Source organism: Seriola lalandi, unplaced genomic scaffold, assembly GCF_002814215.2.
Source record: "Seriola lalandi dorsalis isolate HSWRI2012SDOR001 ecotype SW California unplaced genomic scaffold, Sedor1 jcf7180002054677, whole genome shotgun sequence".
Lineage (NCBI taxonomy): Eukaryota > Metazoa > Chordata > Actinopteri > Carangiformes > Carangidae > Seriola > Seriola lalandi.
The window spans coordinates 528,675-541,337 of record NW_019525230.1 but is presented as its reverse complement, the minus strand read 5'-3'; the positions used below and the strand labels follow the sequence as shown (position 1 = coordinate 541,337).

Below are 12,663 nucleotides of genomic sequence, written 5' to 3'. Positions count from 1 at the left end.
CAAAAATGTCCTTGTTTCAGGAACTAAGAAAAGCAGCTCTGATTTTTGTTTGTTAAAATGAAGCGTTTTTTTTTGTTTTAGTCATGTGGGTGTTGAAAATCTTCTATAAACCATTTGAGTATTTTCTAATCCACGTCAACTGCATGAAAGTTTGTACAGACATTCATGGTCCCCAGAGGATGAACCGTAATGATGTAGGGATTCCCTGACTTCTCTTTTGGTTTTAAGTGAAATGTCTCAACAACTATTGGATGAACTTCCATGAAATTTGGTGCAGACATTCATGTTCCTCTGAGGATGAACTGCAATAACTTTGACGATCTCTCAAGTTTTCACCTATCGCACCATCATCAGGAGGAATTGAAATTTGTCCAGGGCCTAGGTTTATGAAATACGCTGTGTTCATCCCATATTGGAGTTTCCGTAAATACAACTTTCCAACTTGTAAATAATGTTGTCGAGCGACCTGATAGCCGATTCGACTCCCAGTTGGCCGGACTCATTGCTACATGTCATTCCCCTTCTCTCTTCACCCTGCACTATGCTGTCAATACAGGCATAAAAAGTGGCAAAAAAACCCCAAATTAAAACAATCCAAATAAAAGTAAATAGCGTTCACATCAACCTTCAAGTCGTAATTACAACTGGGAAACTCTGAAAAGTCTATATCCGACTTGCATCGCCTGAAAACCAAACAAATATAGACGCCTCACATCAGCGAAACTCTCTCTCAATGTAATTAAACCTGCATTTAATGGATGTAGGGTGTTATACTGTCATTGCACAATATTTTAAACTTCACTTGATCACACGTGTCGTGATGACACTTGTTTTTCCATCTCTACCATCCATCGCATATCAGCAAAAACACGGTATAAATATCTGCAAAACGAATGACATTCCCATCAGCCTCAGCTATTCTTTGTTTTCCATTAGCCAATGGTATCATGCTAACAGGCTAAACTAAGATGGTGAACATGTTAGTATTGTGAGCGTGTTAACATGCCGACATGTGACATAAGGCCTCAGAGCTGCTGGCACGGCTGTAGATTTGTGGGTGTCTGTTTCTTTAAATCTATTTAAATGTAACTATGCAACATTTTAAGGAGAAATAAAACAATTTTCCTCGTACAAATAAAGGTTGAGATCACTGAGATAAAATGGAAATCTCCTCTGGTGTTACAATAAATGGATCTTTCTGTCTGCCAGACCTCACATTTCTTTCAAGGCCACAAAGTTTCTTAATGTCAAGTACGTCTGATGCACTAAACATGAATGGCAGCGTTTTTATTCTCCGTGTATTATTATTGGACAATTACACCTACAGCTCCCTCTGCCAACCGTGCGCCGCTGTCTTATACAGATGGGAAATACTTTGGCTTGACCGTCCAGACTTGCTGCCTCGACGCAGTGTGTCTTTCATCCGTTCTCACTCATCAGCGAGGGGAAGGGCCAAAAGGGTGTGTGCATCTTTAAAACAAATATGAGAGGAGGATTGTGGGACATTTTTTGCTGCTGAAATAAGAATAACATAACTATTCATTTTCCAAAGGGGAGATTAAGGCAGATTTTTCATTTTGTCCTAATTTATTGTTCTGTTTTGGAACCATCCCCTTGCAAAGCCACTGCATTCCCACACAGATAAATCAGATCTGGTCCACAGCTGCTTTCCAGGCAGGTGAGTAAGTAGGTTAACTGTTTCCACGCCTCCATACAGACACACAAGACTGTCAGTGTTGTCAGAAAGCGTTTGTTCCATGCAGGTTTAAAGAGGCTGCACTGAGGTTGTGTTTGTTTTCAATAAAGAAAACATACACACAACATTTGCTGTCAGTGCGCAGTCAAGGACAGATGTACTGAAGAGGAGTGAAAGCAACACCTGAATCAGGACGAGCAGGATGGGGGGGGGGGGGGGGGGGGGGGGCAGTAAGGTCTTCTTTAGTCTCTCTTCTCTTTTCTCTCCTCTCCTGCAGTATCAGAGATGTCCTTGAGTATTCACTGCTATCTGTGAGCCAGCAGAGATTTACCTCACACTCATCTGTGTTCCCAGTTGTGCAAGATAAGTTTCAGCAACTGTATTCACAACCCACAGAAAGTAAAGTGCACAAAGAACAGATGACGGCAGCAACCAAGTGACAGGAAAAATATATGACCACACTCGCATCAAAACATGCGTCACGGTCAAATGCTGTTTGCCAGTTAGTTTGCTTTTCAATGCACAGAGAGAGGGAGAGAGAAGGAGAGAAAAAGGAAGCTGGTGAGGTTTGTGATTCTTTAGATTATGATACATGGGTGTCTTACGTCAGAGCAACTTTCAGTGAGAAACATAATCAGGATTCGATGCTGCAGAGGTGATCTGGATCTCTCCCCCGGGGGTCTCACGATAAATCTGAAAGGTCATGAAAATAAACATGAGTAAATCATTATGCTATATAAAATTATTTTGCATGTTCTTTACATGTGACTTTTGTCCTGGATAGATCGACCTCCTCAGACCTTTAGAAGTCATTATGATATGTGAAGGTTTCCTGTTCACACCTCACAGACACATGCGACCTGCAGTGAGAAGGGGCTGCACTGTCTCTCCATAATGTGGGATGAGTCAGCCTGTAAATCATCGCTGTCATGACTACATCATTTTGATTGGCATCGTTAATCAATATCACACCATGACCACGAGCAGTAAACCACTGTGACGTGCAGAGGACATTAAAGACATTACAGTCACAGTGTTTTTAATTATAAATGATACGGAGCAACACATACACAGAAGTGAGTTGTGGCTGTTGAGACATTGTATGTAAAGTAATATTGGACTAATACAAATGAACCTGACATGACACAACTTGTTTCATGTTTTTGTTTTTCTGCTGAGTGCTGTCATGTGGTCTGCAGTGGCTTTCCTTTTTTTTTTAAGCTGAAACTCAAGATAAATATATAAATATTTGCATGGGTGATGAGTTAGTGGAAAGTAGCTTTTTTTTTTTTTTTTTTTTTTTTTTTACAATTTTGAGCTATTTTAAGGCTAAACTTGTTTATTTTTTGTAATATTATTATATCTTCACTACATCACAGGAAAATAGTCTACATTTAAAAAAAAAAACTAAAGCAAATAGTTAGTTATCAGATTATGCTCTTTTAATCAAACATCAGTTTATAAAATAAATTATGTTTTGTTAGAGATTTAACAAATCAAATTAGCTCAAACTCAACCAACAGAAGTATCCCTGATATGTTCAAAATAAAGATCCATAGCTTCATATTGCTTGTGAAAAAATGAATGTTTAATTTCAAAAGAATAAAATCCCCACAGATGCAACAGCACACATCTGAGTCAGGCTGTGAATTTCAGATAGAACTAGGTATTTATTGTGTAAGTATACATTTTAAATTAAGATGTATTCATATAAGTTTTATTAATATAATTTATAATTTAATCAAACTTTGATTGGGATCAAAGCGGACCTAAAGCAGAAAGAAAGAAAAACAAATATAATTAGACAAACAAAAACACTTTTGAAAAATAAAAATTATTTGTGGTCATATCTTGTTTTTATTTGTTATTTTTAATTAATTAATCAATCATTTAACGTATTGCTTATAGTTCTTCAACTCATTGGACGTAATATATTCATTACTATTGTCATTATTATCATTATTTAAATATTATTCCAGGTTGAGGGAGGAAAGGTTAGAGGTGAATATGGGATGGATGAATCTTTTTGACACGGTCACAATCCTGTTTATTGATATTTTCATTAAAGTTAATGTGGGAAAAGATCCACACAATTCATTTACTTGTGCTGTGTTGAGTACATTTTGTTGTTAATGCTTGTGTTCTTTTACTTTTTATAGTAAAACTTTTAATTCAGGGCTTTTTCTTGTAATGGGATGTTTTTACAATGATTTTGGTCAATGGTGGTAAATTGCTACTTTAACTCTGTGTAAGTAAAATGATGTGAAAACTTCTTCCACCACAGGATTTAAGTGAGTGTGAGTTTAAAGAAAAAAAAACAAGTAGTTCAGGTAACCTGCTGAAACCAGGAACTGAAACTTAAGACAAGTTTCATGTGTGAGTCCATGGATGAATCCGTGTGTGTGTCATGTAGAAACAGGACGCTGCTGCCGCCTAGTGGTCAAAGAGCGCAAAAGCAAAACGCTACTTGTTTCCTATTGGCTGCTGGATCATGACGCAACGTGGATAAACCAGGAAATGAAACATTTAAAGCTTTTATTTTCGATTCACGGGACCAAACTACACATGAGTCACAGTTTCACCTGCTGGTTTTAACAGGTAAGTTTTGTCCCACTGTTTTGTCTGTCTTATAGCTAATTATTCTTTAAAATCATACGACGTACTTCTGCACTGATAAGATAATGACTGTGTGCAGTTGATTTGTTTGACTTACTGTAATGCTGCTGCTTCACAGACACAATGAGTGACCTTCCCGTAAACCCGCTGGTTTTGATCGGTGTCGGGTCCAGCTTTGCCTTGTCCGGCCTGTTTTATCATTTATACCAAGAGAAGAAGAAAGAGTTGACAAAGCTGAAGGCAAGAACATCAATGCCCAAGTCCCATAAACTACTATTACAGCTCTAGTTTTATAATCTTTTAAATTATTCCTCTCCATTTTTTTCTCCAGGAAATCCCTATTTTCAGACCAGACCAACAGCTGGTACGAGTCCTGAGAGCAACTCCCTACAAGCGGCTGCAGTATGTTGCTGTAGAAGGTACAAACTTGTCTAGAAAATGAACATTTTAGTGAATGCAGTCAGTTATGGAGCTAATTTTGAATTTTCCTTACTGTCTTTTTGAAGGTATGGTGCAGGCAGACGGGGAGCCCCTGGCCAGCAAGTTTGTCCCACGATGCTTTGGTGTGATTCAGAAGATAACCATGGAGGAACACTGGAAATACTGGAACAATCTCACCAGCACATGGTACATAAAAACACATCATAAATCTCTTTTTATTCATCTAATAATATATTAATAACAGTTTGATCCATTTTCCAGGAATTCTCGGATGATGAACAAGACAGAGACCAGCAACTCAGTCCCCTTCAGCCTGGTCAGCCCTGGAGCTTACATCACTGACTTATATGTGAAGGTGCATAACCCTCTGGAGGCCTCTGGGTGCTACCTGGAGAGGGTTTACCACAAATTAAAGCATGCTGAGGGGAGCTTGGGGAACATTGCGCTGCAGGTCATCGGTGGAGAGAAACCTGTGGCGATGGAGGAGGGCGAGGAGATGCTGCGGGTGGGGAGCACCATGACCGGGTTCGGGGAGGTGGTGCTGGAGGGAGGTCAGGTGATGAGGCTGCAGGCCCCACAGGACGGCCGCAAGTTCATCCTGGTGCCGTCGGACTACAGGAGCTTTATGGACAGACATGAGAGTTCAGCCAGCATGTGGAAGGCGCTGACCGCTCTCACTGGCCTCACGGGGGCTTCTCTTCTCGCCGGGGTCATTTACAACTTAGTTGGAAAAAAAGATGACAGATCAAAGTAGGAGGGTCCTGCGGGTTTCACCGCTGCAAAAGCTGCATCAGATGTTTCGTCCACTCAGCTTCCACAGCACAGTCCTGGTGTTCAGATCATTCAGGTGAAGGCATGTTTAGATTTAATTCACTGCTGACAGGTATTTTCTTGTACGGTGCACGTGGGGGGAAAAACAGAACAACACAAAAACAAACACATTTGTGAAATAGAAAAACATTTTACAAGACGTGTTAACACAACTTAAAACATCATGTTTTCCAAAACAGAAGAAGCTTGCAACAATATTTCGTTTGCAAACCCAGATCAATCATGTGTTTTCTGTAACGTAAAATGTTGTTTTCTAGGTTTATTACTGTATTCTGTGAAATTATGTTGTTTTGCCCCTCGGGGGCCACCGTACTAACAGGACCACTTCAGATATGTATGACCATCGTTTTCCTTCTGGTTTTGAGCTCGAGTCTTTTCTGATAAAAATGCCATTTTTGTAATGACTGTATTTTTTTTAAAATAATTTTACGTTATATCATGTCAAAAATTTGATCAGGCATTTATTTTGATGATCTTTTGCTTTTACTTTTCTTTACAAGGCTTTGACTGTGAATCTGATCAGAGAAATAATTCTCAGTCCAAGATTCCAGTCAGTATTTAGACCAGATGGCTTGAAATCCATATTAACTGTGATTAAGTCCTTATCAGTGTAGCTGCTTATTGTCTACCTCTTTGATGATTATACTATGTTGTTTTATGACCTGGAGTCAGTGTTCAGTTTATAACTTAAAAAAAGGGCACAACACACTGCTGTAACCAATATTTTTCAAAGGTGGTGGTTTTAGTCTTGTATGAAATAATAATAAAACCCCTTTTCAAACCTTGTATCAGCTGTTTTATTTTGAGTGAGATGTTTTATGTGAGACAAATGGTACTTATTAAATGGTACATATCTTCAAGCAGTCTGAGATTCTTTCTGCTTTATTTTGAAAGTGACATTCGCAGCACACAGCCCTTATATGACGTGGCATTATGAGTTACAAATGTATTGTATGTCAGTTTCAGCTGCACAGAGCAGATCCCGATGGGTACCAGGGGCAGAAAGCTGCTGTAGAGGGTAAAACAAACAGCTTGAATCCCCTTTACCAACACAGCAGTTTTCAAGTTTTACAGAATCCTCTTTGTCCTCTCTCAAGTGCTCCTCATTATTCGCCGTCCTCCTCTGAAGACTCCTCGGCCTCCTCCAGCCACTGGATGAACTTCTGAAGCTGTTGGTGAGAAACAGACACAAACAGCTGTCACAAAGTCTGCGTCACTGAAACACCATGAGAAGAGGTGAAGGAGAGAAGGGGAGGGAGCTACAACAAAGTCTACGTGAACAACCGCAGCTACTGTGATTTTAAAGGAATGTTTACAGATGCTTATGGCTCACGTATGGAGAATTAAACATTGCTTTATTAAAATCATGTATTAATTAATCAATGATTAATTAAAAAATACGATAATGCAGCACTGTCCCGTTTTTTATCATCCAGACTTCAACTCTTTACTGTATAATTGTGACATGTGTGAGCCAGTTAACCCTGTACCTACCCCCTGGTTCTTGCGGAGCTGTCTGCTCTTGTCGGTGGTGGCCCCCTGGGAGAACCAGCGCAGTATCATCTCCTCCTCCAGGATCTCCAGCTGGTACATGTTCATCAGGACCTGAATGAAAAAACAGACAAGCATCTTCAGCACCAGGGTTGATAAATGCAGAGTAAACTGCAGAATGACGTGGTTGGTTCTGTCTGATGACCAACATCTTTTCTTGTAAGGTGAGTTGGATCTTTCCAGGAGTCAGCAGGTTACTGACTGTACATGGCGGTGGTGATTGGCCCTTACCTTGACCATTGCAGGCCAGTGGCTCTCCTGCTCCAGGAAGTGCTCCTCAAAGGCAGACAGGCAGTCCAGATGGTCCTGCGCTCTCTTCACGTAGTTCTTAAACACCGGTGACCATTTCTTCAATAACTGAGAGGAAAAATTAGGACAATTCAGGATATTTACTTCTAACATGACAACAGTTTAATGAATGTACTGGGGGGAAAAAAAGTAAGTAGTACCGGCAGGAGCACAGCAACGTATTGTGATGCAGTGAGCTGTGGACCCTGCTGCTGAAAAGGATACTCCAGAACAACTCTGGTTAAGATCTGCATCACCTCCTTCAGAGTGATGTTGTAGGCGTATCTGGAGAGAAAAGTGTGCCAAACTGAATGTGCAATAATCTGTGACAGACAGCAATAGAACTGAAATTAATTACAAGTTGTTCCTTACTTGAGAGAGTTAATCTCGAGTACCAGATTGTCACAGCCGATGTTTTCCTCCAAGCCTCTCTGCAGAGTCCCCAGCACCTCCATCTGGAAGACTAAACATGAACAGACCCAAGAACAAGAGTCAGACAGCAGGAAGTCTCCACCCAACACACAAAAGGACGACAACAGTTATTGCTAATCATCTTATTGTAAAGAGCTGATTTTAAAAAGCACTTTCTTTTGCCTCTAATATAGAGACCAACTGTGATGCTTAACTGTGATACCTGTTTTATAGGTTTGTCATTTCCATTTTTCATAGAACGTGTCATAGGTGAACTATGTAATCCGTTAACAATTACGGGTAAAAAAGAGACAAAATTTAGTTAGTTGCCTTGAGTTCAAAACCAGTTGTTAATTTCCAGAGGAACGACCTTTTTAAACCTCAGTAAATATCTGTTTAATATTCATTTACTACAGCCAACTGTAGTTGATCAGTTTAGGGAAGAGTCCCAGGAAAATATATTAAATTGCACTAATCAGTGAGAGTGAAGCACTGCTACAACAATAAGTGGATCAATAGAGTAATTTGCTGCTTGGCGGTTTTGTATCACTGGGTGTAGAACTGTCGGTCAGACAAAACAAGCAATCTGAATACATCACATTAGGCTCAGAGTTACTTAGACAAAAGTACTGAACATAATCATTACTTTCAGACAGAAATGATTAAATTCTGCTTCATAATATTTCTCATTTTGAAACACTGAGGCAGAGAACGGCTCAGTCCCTGATCTTGTTGGTATTTTGTGTCTCTGGACACTAGGGGGCAGCCATGTGGCTCCACAGGCAGGTGAGTCAAACATCTGGACCCCGCTCACCTTTAACGTCGTCCATCTCAGGGGAGGGGATCACTGGATCGTCTGGACCATCGGGCTCACTGTCCTCACTTTCGCTCTCAGGATCAGGGTTCAACACCAAACCTAGTGAACAAGAAACAAATGGTCAGGCTGCTGGGACTCGGAGTAAAGCATCATGGGAAATGCCACTTTTACAAACTCGAGGATGCTGTCCTACCCCAGAGACACTGCGACAGCTCCTCATCCTCTGTATCGTCCAGGCTGCTGGCCTTCCAGATGTAGCCCTGCCCCTCTGCTCCGACCTCTGCTGGGTTGAAAACTGAAGGACAGAAGAAAATACACGATGAGCCACAACAAGAAACATTTAAACAGTTTAACAGCTTATGAATTTTTACAATACACACCTTTCTGTTTGGTTTTGTCTTTACTTTGACCAACCTCGGCATCATCACTAAGGAATTCATCATCATCCTCTTCCTCCTCCTCTGGGTGGTGCATGGACACCACTGTGCCCTCTGGTAGAGAGGTGTTTGGTCCAATCACCACCTGGAAAACAGTTCACAGGCAAATCAAAATCCAGAGATCCCGCAAATTTTACTTTATGATATTTGGTGCCAATATTGAAGATCAGATGGTGGGAAATCATCTTGGACAACAGGGTGGACAGACATTTACTAGGAGAAATACAGAGGCTATAGCCACAACGTTTCTTATCTAACCACCAGGCATTTAAAATAGCCAAATGCTCCCTCAAAACAACTCATGGAAAAGCTGCTGAGAATTTTAATTAATTTATGTCACTGTCCTATTTCACCATCTACACTGGGTAGTGGAGCGATGGCCATAAAACTGTAGTTTAGTTACTTACATGCATATTTAGTCAGTATAGCTCGTCGTTATCTAAGGGAAACTGTTGGGCACGGATCTGATAAACACATTTGTGGTTTGATGAAAACTTCTGCAGAAAAAAAACATCTGATATTCTAAAAGCAGAGAGGCACAAACCCGGATCTCCAGTGTTACTGTTTCAATTTGTTGCTGAAGTAACTGAATCCTTTAGTAGCTCCGCCATCATTAAAATACCCTCACAATTTAGTTGATACATGCAAACTGCCAGCAGTCACCTGACTGAGCGTAGGTCTTTCTGAGGAGTCCTCTGGAACGCTCTAAACCGCTCACACACTTAGCAACCAGCTCTATTGATAAATTACATTGTGAAATACTTGGAGACCCAAAAACAAATTATTCTCTTTCTTGTTGAGAGTTACATGGGGAGATCAATAGCACTCTCGTTAGCTCTAGCTTACCAGCTCTCCCTACCAGCACCTGTACAGCTCATTAATTAACAGCTTCTATCTCCTGAGTGTAATATGTTTAAAAACCACAGTGTAAAAGCAACATGTTATAGTATCACTGGGAGTTAGGGCGTGGTAAACTTTTGGCCAGGTCTCAGCTAGTTGCAGAAAAACCAGACTGACGTGAGCTGTATCAATCTTCTCTCTTTCTATCCATGAAGCAAATACATAAATGTCAAACTATTCCTTTACTATGTTTTGTGCACACGGCGGCAGATCTTTTTTCCTGACACAACCAAACAAAAACATATTATCAAGAAAAAGCAGCACTAATCTCCAAATCTACTGACGAAACCTTAACAGTTCCACCACGTGCAGCCCTGAAAATGTTGGTCAATCAGATATGCATGAGGTTTGAAGATGCCAACATGTAAAGTTGCCTGGTGCAGCTTTAACATGCAAAGCCATTCTGCAACCTCACTGACACAACACACTCATTCACATTCAGGAATAAATGATGACAATACTTACATTATATGCCAGGACACACTGTTTAATAAGCCTCACACCCTCTTTGACATCAGCCTTGTCACAGACCACAGACTGGCTGATCACCACGTTACTGGCAATGTGAACATTATTCCAGATGTAGGCATGGTTGAGGATTACATTGTCACCTGTTGCAATAAAATGAGAGGAATGTTAATCTCACCTATTTTCAAACACACACTTCCACTTTTTAACAGTGCCACGCCAGCGGACTCACCTATAGTGCAGTTGTTCCCGATGACACTGTTAGAAATGTGACAGTTTGCACCGATGCTGGTGTCACAGCCAATGAGAACGTTCTCCTCCATCTGACTGCCGTGGCCCAGGCTGACTCCGGACCCTCGGTAGACGTTGTGGCGAGAGTACGTGCAGCTCCGTCCCTCCTGGTCTGTGAAGTTAGCCTCGGGGGTGAGGGGGTAGACCCACCGTCGCACAAGGTCCGAAGACACCGAATCATACATGAGCAGGTTAGACACTCTGACACCGTAACCATCCTTGGTGACGTGCATGTGTATCTGGTTTCCCAGGATCTAAAGAAAGAAAATAAATTGTGACCCGAGTTGTCTTAAATAGCATCACGAATGCCCAATACTTTAAGTATGGCTGTGTAATACCTCTTCATTGACCAAGAGCCCTCTGACAAAGTCATTTCTAGTTTGGTAATCAAAATTGTCGGTGAAGAGTTCAGCAACCTGCAAAATGAGGAAAAGCCAATGTTACCTGAGACAACAAAAATGAATTTAACACTTCCTCTTCCTCTGTCTGTTTTACAACTGACCTGTGGGGAGCAGACACTGATGTGACAGTCAAGGAGGTCATGTCTGATTTCAAACTCATCACTTCCACTGTGGAAAATGTTCTGCAAAACACAAACAGGAGCAGCTGTCATTCATCAGTCCAAGGCCAAATTACATTAAATATGTGATACACTAGCACTGAAACTCTCTGTTACCATAGGAAACTGCAGCTTCTTCAGCCCTTGTGTCTTATGGTAGTGTAAAATCCGCTGGCTCTTGCTGTCCATAGCAACAATGACATCATCTTCCTCACAGCGAGACCTGTGACCTGGTGATGATTCCTTAAAGATCATCGTCATCACCGAGATGTTCTTGTCCATCTTTCGACGATTCCTGTGTGCGAGACAAATATTTTGGATTACAGCAAAGCAGCCTTGTGGATCACAATCATCATTTCTGCTGACTATATAAGCAGAGTGTCTCACCTGTGCTCTTGCAGTGCTTGGCTGATATCAACATTCGATATCACATCTCCATAAACCAACACAAAGTCTGAGCGGACAAGGTTCTTCGCATCGACATCCCTGAGCACATCCCCCAGTGAGCGGTACAGTTCTGAGGTGATGATGTGGACTACGTTTGGTGAGGTGGGCCGACACCACTTTGACTTTCTGTCAGACACAGAGTTGGGGGGGGGGGGTCAAAATCTGTCATTGACACCAATGTGCAGAAAAGAAGCTCCTCACACTGTATTAGGGGAAACTTACAGTAAGTGGTCCTTGATCTTACTCGCCATCCAGCAGCAGAAGACAAATGTTTCCTGGACCCCAGTGGATGTGAGGAACTCCAGGGTGTAGTCGATCATGGCAACGTTACCCAGCGGCAGCAAAGCCTTCATCAGTGAGAATGTGACAGATGACGTTAGCGGTCTGAGTAAAGTCACTGTAACATGATGGAGCTGCATGAAAACAGCTCCACGAGCATTAATTAATAATTATTAAACAAAAACAACACAACAGCTTAGTCAATGTATTTAATTTTGAATGTTCAGCTGTATTAAAGTGGTTTCATCAGTGTCCGTGCAGCTCTGTCACTGTTTACAGCATGGACAGAAGTTAGCTACCATTAGCATCCCAGTTAGCTTAGCTCGCTGCCTACCCGCGGCTGGTCTTTGGTCACCGGGAAAAACCTCCGGTTGAAGCTGTCAGCGACTAAAACTGCCTGCAGCGGCTGCTCCTCTTCCTCCTGTTCACCTGCACCCTTTCTACCTGAAAGACCAGGACCCGAGCGACTCTGTTTTCCTCCTTTACCGGCCATGTTTCTGTCTGACTCCACAACTGCTACCCAACTCTGTCGTCAGGTACAACTACGGTGGCCGTGGCGGACAATCTTCTCGTCGTAGTTGCATTGTACCTAGTGTTCGCGCATTGGGTGTCATACATATTATTCAATGAA

General features: G+C 41.5%; 2 protein-coding genes across 2 annotated transcripts; one reads left to right on the top strand and one right to left on the bottom strand.

The window, feature by feature from the left end:
• Nucleotides 1-4,234: 4,234 nt before the first annotated feature.
• Nucleotides 4,235-6,370, top strand: mul3 (mitochondrial E3 ubiquitin protein ligase 3). Its single transcript, XM_023421919.2, has 5 exons — nucleotides 4,235-4,294; nucleotides 4,431-4,552; nucleotides 4,644-4,731; nucleotides 4,819-4,939; nucleotides 5,015-6,370. The coding sequence occupies exons 2-5, from the start codon at nucleotides 4,436-4,438 to the stop codon at nucleotides 5,505-5,507; spliced, it is 819 nt and encodes a 272-aa protein (XP_023277687.1). The 5' UTR covers nucleotides 4,235-4,294; nucleotides 4,431-4,435; the 3' UTR covers nucleotides 5,508-6,370.
• eif2b5 (eukaryotic translation initiation factor 2B, subunit 5 epsilon) lies at nucleotides 6,358-12,582 on the bottom strand. The gene is made up of 16 exons (XM_023421918.2): nucleotides 12,367-12,582; nucleotides 11,976-12,100; nucleotides 11,694-11,879; nucleotides 11,424-11,601; nucleotides 11,250-11,330; nucleotides 11,086-11,163; nucleotides 10,689-11,001; nucleotides 10,454-10,599; nucleotides 9,032-9,173; nucleotides 8,845-8,946; nucleotides 8,649-8,750; nucleotides 7,796-7,886; nucleotides 7,585-7,708; nucleotides 7,367-7,492; nucleotides 7,079-7,189; nucleotides 6,358-6,753 (listed from the first exon to the last, which is right to left on the bottom strand). The coding sequence occupies exons 1-16, from the start codon at nucleotides 12,523-12,525 to the stop codon at nucleotides 6,691-6,693; spliced, it is 2,127 nt and encodes a 708-aa protein (XP_023277686.1). The 5' UTR covers nucleotides 12,526-12,582; the 3' UTR covers nucleotides 6,358-6,690.
• Nucleotides 12,583-12,663: the final 81 nt, after the last annotated feature.

Bases quoted from the DNA above. Each gene is read 5' to 3' on its own strand.
- mul3 (XM_023421919.2), top strand. From the start codon at position 4,436: ATGAGTGACCTTCCCGTAAACCCGCTGGTTTTGATCGGTGTCGGGTCC. The intron at 4,732-4,818 runs GTACAAACTTGT...GTCTTTTTGAAG, and splicing joins GCAGTATGTTGCTGTAGAAG to GTATGGTGCAGGCAGACGGG. The intron at 4,940-5,014 runs GTACATAAAAAC...TCCATTTTCCAG, and splicing joins AACAATCTCACCAGCACATG to GAATTCTCGGATGATGAACA.
- eif2b5 (XM_023421918.2), bottom strand. From the start codon at position 12,525: ATGGCCGGTAAAGGAGGAAAACAGAGTCGCTCGGGTCCTGGTCTTTCA. The intron at 8,947-9,031 runs GTGTGTATTGTA...TCTGTCCTTCAG, and splicing joins AGACAAAACCAAACAGAAAG to TTTTCAACCCAGCAGAGGTC. The intron at 8,751-8,844 runs GTAGGACAGCAT...CTTGTTCACTAG, and splicing joins GCTGTCGCAGTGTCTCTGGG to GTTTGGTGTTGAACCCTGAT.